Genomic DNA, 16,608 nt, shown 5'->3' with positions numbered 1-16,608 from the left:
CACACATACTGGTCACTTCAGTATGACAGTCACACATACTGGTTACTTAAGTCTGACAGACACACATACTGGTCATTTCAGTCTGACAGACACAAATACTGGTCACTTCAGTCTGACAGACACACATGCTGGTCACTTCAGTCTGACAGACACACACAATAGTAATATCAGTCTGACACTGGTCACTTCAGTCTGACAGACACACATACTGGTCACTTAAGTCTGACAGACACACACTGGTGATTCAGATGTTGTGTGTACCATTAAGTACACTACTATAGGAGGAGAAACCTGCCTGTTAGAGTTGCAGTTCCATGAATCCTTCCATGTGTCTTGTTGAAAATCTCCTTGAAGACCAGTTGGCATGCTGCTATTGTCCTGTAGTCCTGACCAAATGATTGGTGGAGTTCTAGAGTACAGGAATCCTGCAACACAGTGGGTAGGTATTTCAAGTATCAATAATGCATGATAACAGATAGGATTCAGATCAGGGCAGAGACAGGCAACAACACACAGGGTACAGATCTGGGCAGAAATGGGCAACAACACACAGAGTACAGATCCGGGCAGAAATGGGCAACAACACACAGGGTACAGATCTGGGCAGAAATGGGCAACAACACACAGTATACAGATCTGGGCAGAAATGGGCAACAGCACACAGGGTACAGATCTGGGCAGAGACATGTAACAAACAGCACACAGGGTATATATTAGGGCAGAGACAGGCAACAACACACAGGGTACAGATCTGGGCAGAGACATGTAACAAACAGCACACAGGGTATATATTAGGGCAGAGACATGTAACAAACAGCACACAGGGTATATATTAGGGCAGAGACATGTAACAAACAGCACACAGGGTATATATTAGGGCAGAGACAGGCAACAACACACAGTATAGATTAGGGTAGAGACAGTGTATAAACTATGGAAAAGACTGTTTCATGTATCTGGAAACACATAAAAAAATAACCTAGAGCAGATTGATGTTAGAACAGACACATGAATAAGAGAAAACAAAATGACGAAAGACAGGTGAGTTTGACAAACACAATATGACGAAATCTTTTTTTTTTTCCATGGGATGAATGGGCATGTGTGACTGGTATAAAATTAAGCACATCAAAATAGCATAGTATGACTTGTAACCAAATGGTCAAGACATATGTACAACATGACAAATACATGACCAGATAACAGTACATGTTCTGCAAGTCACCTTAACAAAAAGGCAAACAAATTTGTTGTGTTCTAGGATGAAATATTATTTGAAATTACAGAGAAAGACAGTTGCCAGAAAAAACTTACCTTTTGTAAGAAGTGTAAGAAAAAGTCGTCTACTTTGACTATATATTGTGATGTGAAGTCAAACTCAGGTCTGGAAAAAAAACCAAAAGAACAATTATTCTACATCTGATGATTTACAATAAAAAAGTAACCGCAGAATACATAGGGATGGCACTCATCAAGAACTAGTTCTTATTCTACCCATTTACTGATCACTGTGCCACCCCCTACTCCTACCCACCTGTAATCCTACTTTGACATAACACCTGTAATCCTACTTTGACATAACACCTGTGAGTCTACTTTGACATAACACCTGTGAGTCTATTTTGACATAACACCTGTGAGTCTACTTTGACATAACACCTGTGAGCCTACTTTGACATAACACCTGTGAGTCTACTTTGACATAACACCTGTGAGTCTACTTTGACATAACACCTGTGAGCCTACTTTGACATAACACCTGTGAGTCTACTTTGACATAACACCTGTGAGTCTACTTTGACATAACACCTGTGAGTCTACTTTGACATAACACCTGTGAGTCTACTTTGACATAACACTTGTGAGTCTACTTTGACATAACATTTGTTAGCTTACTTTGACATAACACCTGTCAGCCTTCTTTGACAGGCCATCTGACAATCTACCATGACATAACACTTGTGAGTCTACTTTGACATAACATTTGTTAGCTTACTTTGACATAACACCTGTCAGCCTTCTTTGACAGGCCATCTGACAATCTACCATGACATAACACCTGTAAGTCTACCTTGACATAACACCTGACAGTCTACCTTGACAAAACACCCTTGAGCCTACTTTGACATGACATCTGACAGTCTACTTTGACATTTTATCTGTGAGCATCTGGACATAACACTTTTGAGCCTACCTTGAGCCTTTGAGTACTGGAGTACTCTGAATCTCAAACTCAAAGAATTCCCAAGTACAGAAGATAGATGGTTCATCATCTCCAATGTGTTTGATACCCTCGTCAGATAGGGACACCTGTAAAGTTGAATAATACCAACTTGTTAACATCATCTAACATGTTGTAAGATAGTTAACCCTTACTTTTTTATGTGATGTTCTCATTAAAATTCACTCCAATTATTTCATGTTTCTTAAATTTTGCATCAGTTCTGAAACTTAATTGGGTCACAGACTTTTTCCCACTCTCCTTCAGTGCAACTGGAGGACTGATGGGTAGATCGTTAGAATATTTCATATTATTAAAAAATTTTGTTTACCAGTGTGTGATTCTATTGCCTCATACAATGCTTTCTACACTGAAGAAAATCTACATGAAGCTACTGATCTACTGAAGAAGAAAAACATGATAATTAAGCAATGATAGGATGTGTACCTCAGCAGTCGATTATACAAGTTACTCCATTCTTCAACATGTTCACCCGCTACATTCATTTTATTCAACAACTTAAAACAATTTTTCTGTTAGACTTTTCACCACTTATATAATTCTAATGTCAGTTTAACTTGATGAATATAACTCTCCTCTCACCTTCTGTACGTGGATTTCAAATAGATTCTGACCACGTTCTAAGTGGATGGTCTCATCAAAGTCAGCAATGGCATCCTCCTGTGTGTAATGACACAATCAAATCGTAATGCTTCATAACCTTTTTATTGAAATTAATGACTTATTTTAATTCAGAAGTTTATCTTAAAATAAAAAGATAATTCTAATTTGAGGTAAAAAGCTTAAAAACTAAATGCAAATTTGTTTACAATAATATTCAAATTAATTTTTTTTTACAAAATATATATAACTTTCTGAAATAGGATACATATATACTGAGTTCTGTATCTACCTCATCAACAGGTGGAGCGATCTTAAACTGTTTGGTTCCATAGGCGACGTCTCGTAATTGTGCTTCAAGTTTCTGTAAAAAAACAAGTTTTGATTATATGATATATGAAACACATGTATCAGTGAGAGATCTTGATTAATGACAGAAATCTGCCCCTCACTTACACCTGGTCCTACATCACTGTTTATTTGCAAGCAAGTATTTATTTAGTCAGGTCTATTCATTAAACTTTCTCAAAGTGATTTCATTTCTTCTTAATCTCATGAATATCCATATTCCTGAATTTTTGTCACATCCTTTCTGTATTTTCAGCACATAACAATGCTAACTCGTAGCTACACTTATATACAAATACTGTTACACCTGTAGCTAGTCTTAGAGTAAAAAAAGGTAAATTTACAATAATGATCTACTTCAACTGTGTAATTCCTTCCATGAATATTCAAATGTATTCAATTATCCACATTCAGTTGATAGCAAATGTTTACCATCAGTACACCATCCATTTGCTTCCATGCATTCCCAAGTCACAGACTATTCATCTCATTTGTGTGTAAAAAAATCTCTATCTAGATATATATAACTGTTCATAACTATATCACTTTGATTCTAGTACTAAGAAACCCTCCTATGTAACATATAGCTATACTCATTTGATGGTATCCTGTTAGCCAGCTGTTTATAACTATATCTCTTTGATTCTATTACTAACATATAGCTATACCCATTTGATGATATCCTGTTGGCCAGCTGTTTATAACTATATCTCTTTGATTCTAGTACTAAGAAACGCTCCTATGTAACATACAACTATACTCATTTGATGGTATCCTGTTAGCCAGCTGACTTACCTTGATCCTAGCAGCTCTAATGTCCAATAATCGAGCATACTCATCTAGCTTCATTTCATACTCCTTGCGCACTTCTTCAAGTTTGTTGGTAGAAATTTCAACCTATCAAAAAAACAAAAACAACATACTAAGAAATATTAGCATTAAACATAATTACATCTCCTGTCAGTCTAACTTTGTTACTTTGTTTGGCAGTTTTACAGCAAATTACCAAGTACACTTAAATCTAAGATTTTTATCACTCATAACTTTTTCCCCAAATACAAAATTTCCATATTTGAAGTTAATGGTATGTAAACATCAGGGATGAGTTGTTGTCATATTGCGATAATGACACACTGTTAGACATACAATGAAAACTGGTAAATTCTTTGATTCCCAAAATACACATTAGTGTGTCACTTTACTACAAAAATTTCACTCTTTCCGAGGAGCAAAAAAAAAAAAATTAAAATTGTTACAATATGACTATAAAGAAAATGAAGTGAACAGAACATGCCATGAAGATTACTCAAGTCATTTCTGAATCTGAAGTTTCGTCTAAAAATGCAGCAAAATAATTTTAAAAAATCATGTCACCTATTTAGTGGGTCCTAATATCCTTGATACAATGTAACAATTTATTCCAAGTTTGACATCAACAGAACACTACACCACAACTAGAACACACCTCCAGACACACATCAACAGAACACTACACCACTACAAGTCACATCTACAGATTACTACACCAACCCTAGTACACACCTCCAGTCACACATCAACAGAACACCACACAACACTAGTACACACCTCCAGTCACACATCAACAGAACACCACACAACACTAGTACACACCTCCAGATTCACATCTACAGATTACTACACCAACCCTAGTGCACACCTCCAGTCACACATCAACAGAACACCCCTAAACACTAGTACACACCTCCAGATTCACATCTAAAGATTACTACACCAAACCTAGTGCACACCCACAGTCACACATCAACAGATGACCCCTAAACACTAGTACACACCTCCAGTCACACATCTACAAATTACTACACCAAACCTAGTGCACACCCACAGTCACACATCAACAGATGACCCCTAAACACTAGTACACACCTCCAGATTCACATCTACAGATTACCAAACCAAGGCTAGTACACACCTATAGATTCACATCTACAGATTATCGCACCACTACTAGTACACACCTCCAGTCACACATCTACAGATTGGCACACCAACGCTAGTACACACCTCCAGACTCACATTAGCACAACACCACACTAACAATCCTACACACCTCCTGTTGGTAGTCTTTGTTTATCTTGTGCTGGATCACCAACATGTTGCGTGTTTTCTCCAGCTCATGGATCGTCTCTGCATACTCAGCCTGCAGTGTCAGTAGGGAACGACTCACATCTGGAGGCAGAAATCAATATATCATGATATTGTCTCTAATTTCTATACCATATACAATATACACACAGAGAAATTTTGTCTTGTGATCTATATGTACAATAATCTTAACTGTTTAATACAAAAAATATTGTCCGATGCTTTATACACACAAATACTGTTTACATTATAAACACACTCAATACTGATTCTTTATACATAGTACAAGATAGCCATTGTCCTCCTGTATGTCCACCTACAAACTGACCTTTGTCCTTTTCTATATCCACTTTCTGTAGAAAATCTGGTTCTGGGAGTTCCTGCTGCCGCTTTTGTTTGACAAGGACTAAAGCCTCTTCTATCTCTGTGAAATCTATAGCACTTTCCTGTGTACAAGAAAGGAAGACTTGTATTCAATTCAACGGGGATTTATACTAACAAAACACATAACCATGCTCACTGAAGATATACATCTTGTACTTAACACAGATAAAAAAAAAACAATTTTGTCAAAGATACATATTATATGGAATTACTTCTTGTTATGTTTGACACAGAGAGATGAGATACTAAGATGCAATGGACACCTCTTATACACTGGTTGACCATTTGTAATTTCTAAAATTCTAATTTATCTACTATGTAACAAAGACATTTTATTGGTCAGTGAAAGTAACTTAATACAGTACATCCACCACAAAAACTCTTTAACAAATTCCTCATTTAAATATTCACATTCACATGTCAATGACCTGACTGACCTCAGTCATCAATGACACCAGGAACAATAGAATAAACCAGAAAAGGTCAACTGATGTTACTGGTGTCACAAATTCTGCACAAGGTAACCTAGATTTCAGAGATTATGCCAAAAAACAGTATTAAATTATCATATTCTAGCATTCATAGATCTACATAATAAGAATAAGGATAAGTCTGTTGTGTATTATTAGATTTGTAGTCTTTCCACTTAACTGTCTCTACTCGCCAAACAGCCATTAAAACTTAGTTTGAAAAACTATAATCAAGATATACTGCTGCAAATTTCAGAACACAATAGAGTTATCCCTTCAATGAAGATGAAACAAGTTCATAGTTGGATATGAAATCATATATAAATGTACTATAAATATTGTTTCCTTCTTTTACTGACCAGTATTATATATTACAAGTAAGTGTGAAAAGATTCTAACACTATAAAACTATTCACAAATGACCAAGTTACCATAACACAGGTAAAAAAATATATTGAGATTAGCCTGATACCATCTATTGGCGAAGAATTTTTTTTTTTTTTTTTTTTTTTTTTTTATTTTGTTTTTCAAGATTTTACAAAGGTATGCAACACACGATATATACTAGACTCACATACACATACACACCCTGACACACATCACACTACACCCATGTACACTCACTCAAAACATGCACTCATTATTTTCTCTTTCCTCTTTTGGCGAAGAATTTTATCTCCTGTTCTAGAACAAATAGTACAAGGGGAGAAAACTACCTTTGTGAAGAATTTCATCTTCTGTTTGAGATCATCATATTCCTCCTTCTGTTGATAGTGTTCTATTTGCATCTGTCTGAAAGTGGCTTGAAGCTTCTCATGTTGCTCTGTCAGTATAACATATAGATATCAGTACTGGTTTTTTTCAAATATAACATTAAGTGGTGTATTGGTTAGTGTAAGAAAACCTAAAAAAGAATGTTTGAGAAGTGATACTAAACACAGACATGAATGCTGATCAATGGAAGGAAAATTTAAAAAAAATACACATCAGATGTTTCATCAGCCTATCATCAACATCTTAGAAGAGAGGACAGGTATCAGAAAAAAAATATAAACAAAATTGAACATATGCAGGTGTGTAAGAGAAAATATAAACATGTCATTGAATCAGTATCAAAAAACACCCCACAAATAGGTATGCACATATTGTGTGCCATAAATATGAAATATAAATATCAGTTTAGTTACCTTTCTCACTAGCAAGCTGGTCGAGAATTCCACCCTTCTCACCAAGGTCAGCCTTCAGTGTGGCCTCCAGTTGGGCTATCTGCACTTTAAGTGCATTCTCTCTCTGTCGCCATTCTCTTTCTCTGTCCAGGTCAAATGCACTGAGAAAACAAAATCAAATACATTGTATCTATATTTGTTTATAGACATGAATTAAAATGTTTTTAAATTATGATATATTAATGTCATCAAAAATAAAATTAATTGACTTTAAGATAAATAACACCACATCTGTACTTAAACATGAGAGATATAAAAAAAAAATTGATGTTATACCTGCTGACAAACTTCTCATTAGCTTCCTTAAGGATCTGGTTTTCCTTCTCCAGACTCATGATCTGTTCATTCAACTGTAACATCAAAATTGTTTACATCTAAAGTAAGGTAAACTGTAACATCAAAATTGTTTACATCTAAAGTAAGGTAAACTGTAACATCAAAATTGTCTACATCTAAAGTAAGGTAAACTGTAACATCAAAATTGTTTACATCTAAAGTAAGGTAAACTGTAATATCAAAATTGTTTACATATGAACTATGGCAAACTGTAATATTAAAAATTGTTTACATCTAAATTAAGGTAAATAAACCTATAAGATTGTGCCGTTTAAAGTCATAACATACTGACATCATTTCTGATCAGGCAGCAATATTTCCTTTTGAACAGATGTACTAAAGGGTATTTGATTTTGTTGTTGTTGATCATACCAAACAGATGTATAATAGTGTACTTCTTTTTGTTTAATCATCAATACTCTGGTTATATTACTTCTGATATAAACTTTGTGTTGTTTGGTTTTAAAAATACAAGAATATTCTCTCTGATATAAATTTTGTGTTGTTCAGTTTCAAAAACACGACACTATTCCCTCTACAAAAAGACTTTGTGTTGTATGGTTTTAAAAAAACAAGAATATTCCCTCCCTATAGAAACTTTCTAATGATTTTACCATTAAAACAGATACCCCCTTATATATATTTTTTGTACTAATCAAGATTATTACATTCCATTCAGCTTTGCTTTGTGATCAAATCAAACATATTTGAAGTATGGGATTACAACATCTTTCTGCAGTCAAAATACAACTATTTTGTAAAATCATCTTCTCTTTAGACTTTTCCTTTTCCCTATTACAACTCTGACAGGAATGGCTGGTAAGTAGTAGATAAATATATAATAGAATGTTGTGAGGTGTGATACAGTAGACTAGATTTACCTCTACTATCTTCTATTTATCTATTACTGGTAAGTAGTAGATAAATATATAATAGAATGTTGTGAGGTGTGATACAGTAGACTAGATTTACCTGTATTACCTTCTATTTATCTATTACTGGTAAGTAGTATATAAATATATAATAGAATGTTGTGAGGTGTGATACAGTGGACTAGATTTACCTGTATTACCTTCTATTTATCTATTACTGGTAAGTAGTAGATAAATATATAATAGAATGTTGTGTGGTGTGATACAGTGGACTAGATTTACCTCGATCAGTTTCCTGTTGTTAGTTGTACCAAATTTGAGTTCATTCTGGAGTGTCAGTACACGATTCTGCTCCTCTTTCACTTGCATGTTGAGTCTCTCCATTTCCATCAGCATGCTGTCATGGCTGTGTTTCATTGTCTGCATGTTCTGTCAAAGTATTTGCCAATACCAGTCAGTATAAAGTGTTATGCTGTCAGAGTACTGACCCTTACATTCAGCAAGTCAAAAGTAGATATTTTCTGATATCTGTTGAGACAAATGCTTTGGAAATTACAATTTTTGTTGATGAATTCATTGGATATCACTTATCATATCCTGTCCTTAGAATATTTACCTGTTCTAGAAGAACATATTTCTCCTGCAGGGTGTGATACTGTGTGGACCTCTCTTTCACTTCACGTTGTAGGCGAATCAGGTCAATGTTTTCTTGGACAGTCACTCTAATACAAAAGATAGCAAATTGATGTGGCATGATGTTGAAAGTACTTCATATGTCATATTTTTATTGAATATTTGTATTCTTAAAAACATGTAATTTTAAGGGTATCCTGAAAAATCAAAGAAGAATGAAAAAAAAAAGTAGAAGTCACTTTCAGAAATAGCAATACCAGTATTATAATGTCAAAGTTAACATAGCTGCACTTTCAGATAAATCTCTGTACTCACAGACAAATCCCTGTACTCACAGACAAATCCCTGTACTCACAGATAAATCCCTGTACTCACAGATAAATCCCTGTACCCTCAGATAAATCTTTGTACCCTCAGATAAATCTTTGTACCCTCAGATAAAACCCTTTACCCTTATATAAATTGCTCACCGTTGCTCAGCAGTAATCTGCTGTTTTATCTTGACTAGGTCTTCCTCATGCTCAGCTTCCTTTAACCTCAGCTGTAAGTTACAAGACAACCAATAAGCTATAAAGTAAATAGTAGCTTACGGAGTCTACACACAATTAAAATAAAGTATTGGAAGTCAACACTCACTAAGTTAATCCTTACTTTTCCCATATCAATAGCTGGTTATAGGTTGAACAACACACCACAGTAATGGTACACGTTACAGAATGTTTTTCATGATTTTACAAGGACACTAATACTGAAAATGGAGGTTAAAAAACAGAACTTTGTTTCATATCTTTTCCAAAGTGAGATTAATCTTGTGTGAAATGAAAACATGAAATGGAAATGGAATGTGTATTGGGAAAGTCTGTACCTCATTAAACTACTTGTATATTTCTTTATGTACTGTATAGTAACAATATACTGGGGACGTCTGTCCCTCATTAACATACATACTTCTTTATGTACTGTATAGTAACAATATACTGGGGACGTCTGTCCCTCATTAACATACATACTTCTTTATGTACTGTATAGTAACAATATACTGGGGAAGTCTGTCCCTCATTAACATACATACTTCTTTATGTACTGTATAGTAACAATATACTGGTATATCTCTTTAACATACATACTTCTTTATGTACTGTATAGTAACAATATACTGGGGACGTCTGTCCCTCATTAACATACATACTTCTTTATGTACTGTATAGTAACAATATACTGGGGACGTCTGTCCCTCAGTAACATACATACTTCTTTATGTACTGTATAGTAACAATATACTGGGGACGTCTGTCCCTCATTAACATACATACTTCTTTATGTACTGTATAGTAATAATATACTGGGGACGTCTGTCCCTCATTAACATACATACTTCTTTATGTACTTTATAGTAACAATATACTGGGGAGGTCTGTCCCTTATTAACTTACTTGTATATCTCTTTATGTACTGTATAGTAACAATATACTGGGGACGTCTGTCTCTCATTAACATACATACTTCTTTATGTACTGTATAGTAACAATATACTGGGGACGTCTGTCCTTCATTAGCTTACCTGCTGTCTCATGTTCTCTATCTCGATTTCATACATTTCCATCTGTTCGTGTAGTTGTGCTATTTGGTCATCCCTTCAAAAATAAATAATAATGTTAGTTTCCACTTGGCTGGGTTTTTTTTTTTATAACATTGTATATATACACTATGTAATAAGTATGAATTTCATGTCAAATGACTATCACATTAATAACATTGTATATAGATAAAACTGGTCATCTCTAGTATTCTCCAGTATTAACAGACATAGCTATGATCTGATGACTGATGCTAGAGGTCATCCCTAGCATTCTCCAGTATTAACAGACATAGCTATGAACTGATAACTTACTTGTACTGGAGGTCATCCCTAGTATTCTCCAGTATTAACAGACATAGCTATGAACTGATAACTTACTTGTGGTGGAGGTCAGCCCTAGCATTCTCCAGTAAACTGTGGCCGTATCTTGGCTGTGTAGGACTGCCCGTCATCCTCCTGATAAGGAATCAGTAGATAGTAATGAATAGATTTCACTAACTGATAGCTCACAATGCATGGAACACCATAATACTCAATTACTATAACAGAGACAAAATTTGTCATAATTTAGAGACTCTTATTAATTATCTTATTAACAATATATGCCAAACATCATCAATTGTGGTGTGAACAATGATATTTACAAATATCACAACAAAATGACACTAAAAAACATCAATCCAAAAAATAAGTTTGTCCTGTAGAATGATTTTTGTTACAGCAACATTGCAAGAGAGGTTCTAATATTTTTTACTACTTCATCTCCTTACCCTGGTGGTGAGTCCATAGGGCCAGTAACTCTCATGTTCTTGGTAAGTCTGGAGTCAGGTTGAGGTTGTGTGCGAGAAATTCCCTGAAAAAAAGAATCACAAACTCAATGGGAAAAATATACAACAAAAGCAGAATCCATTATCTTTACAGAAATAAATAAACAGATCAAATATGTGTTCCTTCATTAAGAATAATTCAAATTGTAAACTGACTAAGATATCATGTTTAAAAACACTGCCACCTGGCCAACCCTATCAATTTTGGAACATGACCCTGTTGCTGGTGATCAACAGTAATTATATTTTGGAACATGACCCTGTTGCTGGTGATCAACAGTAATTATATTTTGGAACATGACCCTGTTGCTGGTGATCAACAGTAATTATATTTTGGAACATGACCCTGTTGCTGGTGATCAACAGTAATTATATTTTGGAACATGACCCTGTTGCTGGTGATCAACAGTAATTATATTTTGGAACATGACCCTGTTGCTGGTGATCAACAGAAATTATATTTTGGAACATGACCCTGTTGCTGGTGATCAACAGTAATTATATTTTGGAACATGACCCTGTTGCTGGTGATCAACAGAAATTTTATTTTGGAACATGACCCTGTTGCTGGTGATCAACAGAAATTATATTAAGAAACTTACTGTGCTGATCCTTGATCCCACATGGTTGTATGGAGTGGACCGCTTGTTAGTGGCCAACTGCTGTTTGGACAACATCAACTATAAAACAAGATAATTTTTATTCAACAATGCAAGACTTACCTTTTCAGCTAAAAAATTAATGAATAAAAATATTTGCTGTGTGACAAATGGCATACTTTTTCTATAGTATATTTTCAAAAGCAAACCACAGTCAAAACATCATAACTCTGTCTAAACTTCCTACCCAAACCCTTAAGATGTCTCTGTCTCCCCTTCCACTTTCTCCTTCAGTTCTACACTATGCCTCAGATTCCTGTAACACTTAATTCTATGCCATAGTCTACCCTAAATCATGTTCTTCCCTATAACCCACACTACACCACAGCCTCATCTGTGTCCCCCCCCAAGCCCCCCTCCACCTATCTTTAAATTTCTAGTCTGCTCCTTTCACTATTTTTCTCTGGCTCGCCTTCTCAAAATTCACTTATATATTATATCATACCTTTTCTTTCAGCTGCACATTTTGCTTCTCCATGTTACGGATTTTCTCTGTTAGTTCTTCAATCTTTTCTTCCATTTCCACATCCTTAACTTTTTTACCTTGAAAGAATTAAGGGGAAAAAACATCGTACATGTAACTAAAGAAACAAGTACCGTTCAAACTACTGTCTAGTCTCTTGTATTAAGTTAATCCATTTCCATTACTGACTTTGAGAACTTGTCAGACATAGTTTATTGAAAATACTAACTTTTTGAAATCATGTTAGAAATATAGCACCATACATAGGTCAGTGTTCTACTTTACTCCTGAATGAGGATGCATAAACCCTCTTTTGTAAAATTCAAGATATGCACCAACAGTTTTCAAGGATTTTTCTGTATTAATACATTGTTAGGGTTAGGACTTCCTATATGAATACATTGTTAGGGGTAGGACTTCCTATATGAATACACTGTTAGGGTTAGGACTTTTCTATATGAATATATTGTTAGAGGTAGGACTTTTCTATATGAATACATTGTTAGAGGTAGGACTTTTCTATATGAATACATTGTTAGAGGTAGGACTTTTCTATATGAATACATTGTTAGAGGTAGGACTTTTCTATATGAATACATTGTTAGAGGTAGGACTTCCTATATGAATACATTGTTAGGGTTAGGACTTCCTATATGAATACAATGTTAGGGGCAGGACTTTCCTATATAAATACACTGTTAGGGGTAGGACTTCCTATATGAATACATTGTTAGAGGTAGGACTTTTCTATATAAATACACTGTTAGGGGCAGGACTTTCCTATATAAATACATTGTTAGGGTTAGGACTTTTCTATATAAATACACTGTTAGGGGCAGGACTTTCCTATATAAATACATTGTTAGGGTTAGGACTTTTCTATATAAATACACTGTTAGGGGTAGGACTTCCTATATGAATACATTGTTAGAGGTAGGACTTTTCTATATGAATACATTGTTAGAGGTAGGACTTTCCTATATAAATACACTGTTAGGGGCAGGACTTCCTATATAAATACACTGTTAGAGGTAGGACTTCCTATATGAATACATTGTTAGAGGTAGGACTTTCCTATATAAATACAATGTTAGAGGTAGGACTTCCTATATGAATACACTGTTAGGGGTAGGACTTCCTATATGAATACAATGTTAGAGGTAGGACTTTTCTATAAGAATACATTGTTAGAGGTAGGACTTTCCTATATGAATACATTGTTAGGGTTAGGACTTTCCTATATGAATACACTGTTAGGGGTAGGACTTCCTATATGAATACACTGTTAGGGGCAGGACTTTCCTATATGAATACACTGTTAGGGGTAGGACTTCCTATATAAATACACTGTTAGGGGTAGGACTTTCCTATATAAATACATTGTTAGAGGTTGGACTTTTCTATATAAATACATTGTTAGGGGTAGGACTTTTCTATATAAATACACTGTTAGGGTTAGGACTTCCTATATGAATACAATGTTAGGGGCAGGACTTTCCTATATGAATCCACTGTTAGGGGTAGGACTTCCTATATGAATACATTGTTAGGGTAGGACTTTTCTAGGACTTCCTATATGAATACACTGTTAGGGGTAGGACTTCCTATATGAATACAATGTTAGAGGTAGGACTTTTCTATATAAATACAATGTTAGAGGTAGGACTTCCTATATGAATACACTGTTAGGGGTAGGACTTTTCTATATAAATACACTGTTAGGGGCAGGACTTTTGTTAGAGGTATTTTCTATATGAATACATTGTTAGGGGTAGGACTTTTCTATATGAATACACTGTTAGGGGTAGGACTTTTCTATATGAATACATTGTTAGGGTTAGGACTTCCTATATGAATACATTGTTAGGGGTAGGACTTTTCTATATGAATACATTGTTAGAGGTAGGACTTTCCTATATGAATACAATGTTAGCGGTAGGACTTTTCTATATGAATACACTGTTAGGGGTAGGACTTCCTATATAAATACACTGTTAGGGGCAGGACTTTCCTATATAAATACAATGTTAGAGGTAGGACTTCCTATATGAATACACTGTTAGGGGTAGGACTTTTCTATATAAATACACTGTTAGGGGTAGGACTTATCTATATAAATACACTGTTAGAGGTAGGACTTCCTATATGAATACAATGTTAGAGGTAGAGCTGTCTCCATAGTTTTAAAATACAAGGAGGAACATTGATAGGTACTCTGAATAATCTACTAAACTGGACAATTGATTGTTACCGACTTCAAATGATCTATCATAAACAGTACATGATGGATCTCTGGGTAAGAAACATTTCTAGTAATATAATACACACCTAAAACAATTCACTAAAAATATCTTACACGAAACACATTTAGTAAACATTTCTAACACTATGGTGCAAGGTTATGTAAATCAATGTATCACAGAGTTAAGTATCTAGGTCCTACTAAATGTAAGAGGCATTATTAATGAAAGATTAAAACTTTGTACAGTCTTATTGTAAATTCATAATGATATGAAGTGGCTAGTTACCTCTTGTTTCTCCTCCGTCTACTTCATTGGTCTTCTTTTTGTCGTTAACTAATCGTAATAATTTAGTAGCCATCCTTAAACAGAGAAGGAGAATTATCTGTAATAAAACTTATCAGGCTTGTATAGTACAACAGAAACTAGGGACATAATCAATAACCTTATAAAAATGTACAGCAATGATGTTACTTGTGCCAATATTCATGATCTAGTCTTCTTAAAAAGACAATGATTCAAAAAAATTATCAATATTAAGAACATATGAAGGATAATCTACAGTTAACACATACATGATGAATTATCACATATAAATGTGCTGGTATTGATCATCTTTTTTTATCTTAATCACCTTTTAATTTTGTCCTCCTGCTTGCGAGCATGTTTTTTAAGGATGATGTTTTCCTCATACATACGAAGGTATTTGTCCTCTAGGCTATCCCTGTCCCAGCGGGACACCATTCTCCTCTGTTGTGCAGCCTTCTGTTCCACACCTATATAAAACACACAACACAACTTAATAAAATGGAACATGAATATTGCCATGATTTGTATAATATATGGAAGATGTTGATGATTTTACAAAGCTAAGATAATATGTCTATTAACAAATATTAAACTGATGCTCCATAACCGAGTGTTATACTTCATTAGTATCACATCAATAAAAGAAAACAATGCTGAATTTGGAACACTTACCAGCATCATTGTGTTTACCCCCACCAGGGTCTCTCACTGGAATCATATCCATGTCTGTAATCAATTTTAACCAGACACCTAATACTGGTACAGCTTGCTCCTCATCAGTATGTAACACTCATTACTGATTTACTCCGTCTCAGTCTGTAAAAGACAATTACATTGTAATTTGAAGTAGATTATCTTCCAGAATATTTAGTCAAACCAAAGAGGTTTTACTATATATGAATTGAGGAAGAGTGCCCCAAAAATTTCTAATCATTTTATTTAATTGACTATGATGAAAAATAACCACATACCTATGGTTATGATACTATTGTAGTACCGTAATACAGTCTGTGTTAATGGTGTGGGGCACTTCTACCATCTATCATAAAATGCTGTCTGCTATGAACAGAGCTATTAGGAGTAATTCATACTTGTGTTAAATGAAAACAAATTATATTTAAAATAACTAGATCATCATGATTTTTGATGGACTTACTTTACTTTAAAGTTAAGTCAAATAATATAAAATACTGTCAAATATGTGATTTTTTTTTATGTAAAAATGAAAATGTTTTTAGAAATGAAAATTAATAAAATTTTGGTTATATCCATTGAAGTTTGAAAGTACATTTCTAA

At 34.4% G+C, this 16,608-nt stretch overlaps 1 protein-coding gene across 2 annotated transcripts in view; it reads right to left on the bottom strand.

Annotated features, from left to right (window-relative positions):
• Positions 1-16,108, bottom strand: part of LOC132558879 (protein fantom-like) — a 33,874-nt gene extending 17,766 nt beyond the window's left edge. For both annotated transcript variants that reach the window (XM_060223495.1, XM_060223496.1), the window contains exons 1-22: positions 15,985-16,108; positions 15,638-15,779; positions 15,292-15,365; positions 12,746-12,843; positions 12,244-12,321; positions 11,585-11,667; positions 11,193-11,270; positions 10,797-10,869; positions 9,706-9,776; positions 9,219-9,324; positions 8,885-9,031; positions 7,671-7,744; positions 7,356-7,495; positions 6,885-6,991; positions 5,643-5,760; positions 5,280-5,398; positions 3,986-4,087; positions 3,135-3,206; positions 2,825-2,902; positions 2,195-2,310; positions 1,315-1,384; positions 296-425 (exon numbers count right to left, since the gene is read on the bottom strand). In XM_060223495.1, coding sequence (XP_060079478.1) covers positions 296-425; positions 1,315-1,384; positions 2,195-2,310; positions 2,825-2,902; positions 3,135-3,206; positions 3,986-4,087; positions 5,280-5,398; positions 5,643-5,760; positions 6,885-6,991; positions 7,356-7,495; positions 7,671-7,744; positions 8,885-9,031; positions 9,219-9,324; positions 9,706-9,776; positions 10,797-10,869; positions 11,193-11,270; positions 11,585-11,667; positions 12,244-12,321; positions 12,746-12,843; positions 15,292-15,365; positions 15,638-15,779; positions 15,985-16,036 — 2,128 coding nt within the window. In that variant the 5' untranslated portion in view covers positions 16,037-16,108. The remainder of the gene's footprint in view (positions 1-295; positions 426-1,314; positions 1,385-2,194; positions 2,311-2,824; positions 2,903-3,134; positions 3,207-3,985; positions 4,088-5,279; positions 5,399-5,642; positions 5,761-6,884; positions 6,992-7,355; positions 7,496-7,670; positions 7,745-8,884; positions 9,032-9,218; positions 9,325-9,705; positions 9,777-10,796; positions 10,870-11,192; positions 11,271-11,584; positions 11,668-12,243; positions 12,322-12,745; positions 12,844-15,291; positions 15,366-15,637; positions 15,780-15,984) is intronic.
• Between the last annotated feature and the right edge of the window lie 500 nt (positions 16,109-16,608).

This window comes from Ylistrum balloti, unplaced genomic scaffold (genome assembly GCF_031769215.1).
Source record: "Ylistrum balloti isolate Yb309-2 unplaced genomic scaffold, AGI_CSIRO_Ybal_v1 Utg370834, whole genome shotgun sequence".
Classification (NCBI taxonomy): domain Eukaryota; kingdom Metazoa; phylum Mollusca; class Bivalvia; order Pectinida; family Pectinidae; genus Ylistrum; species Ylistrum balloti.
The sequence above is the reverse complement of the archived record's forward strand: the minus strand, read 5'-3'. Positions and strand labels throughout refer to the sequence as shown.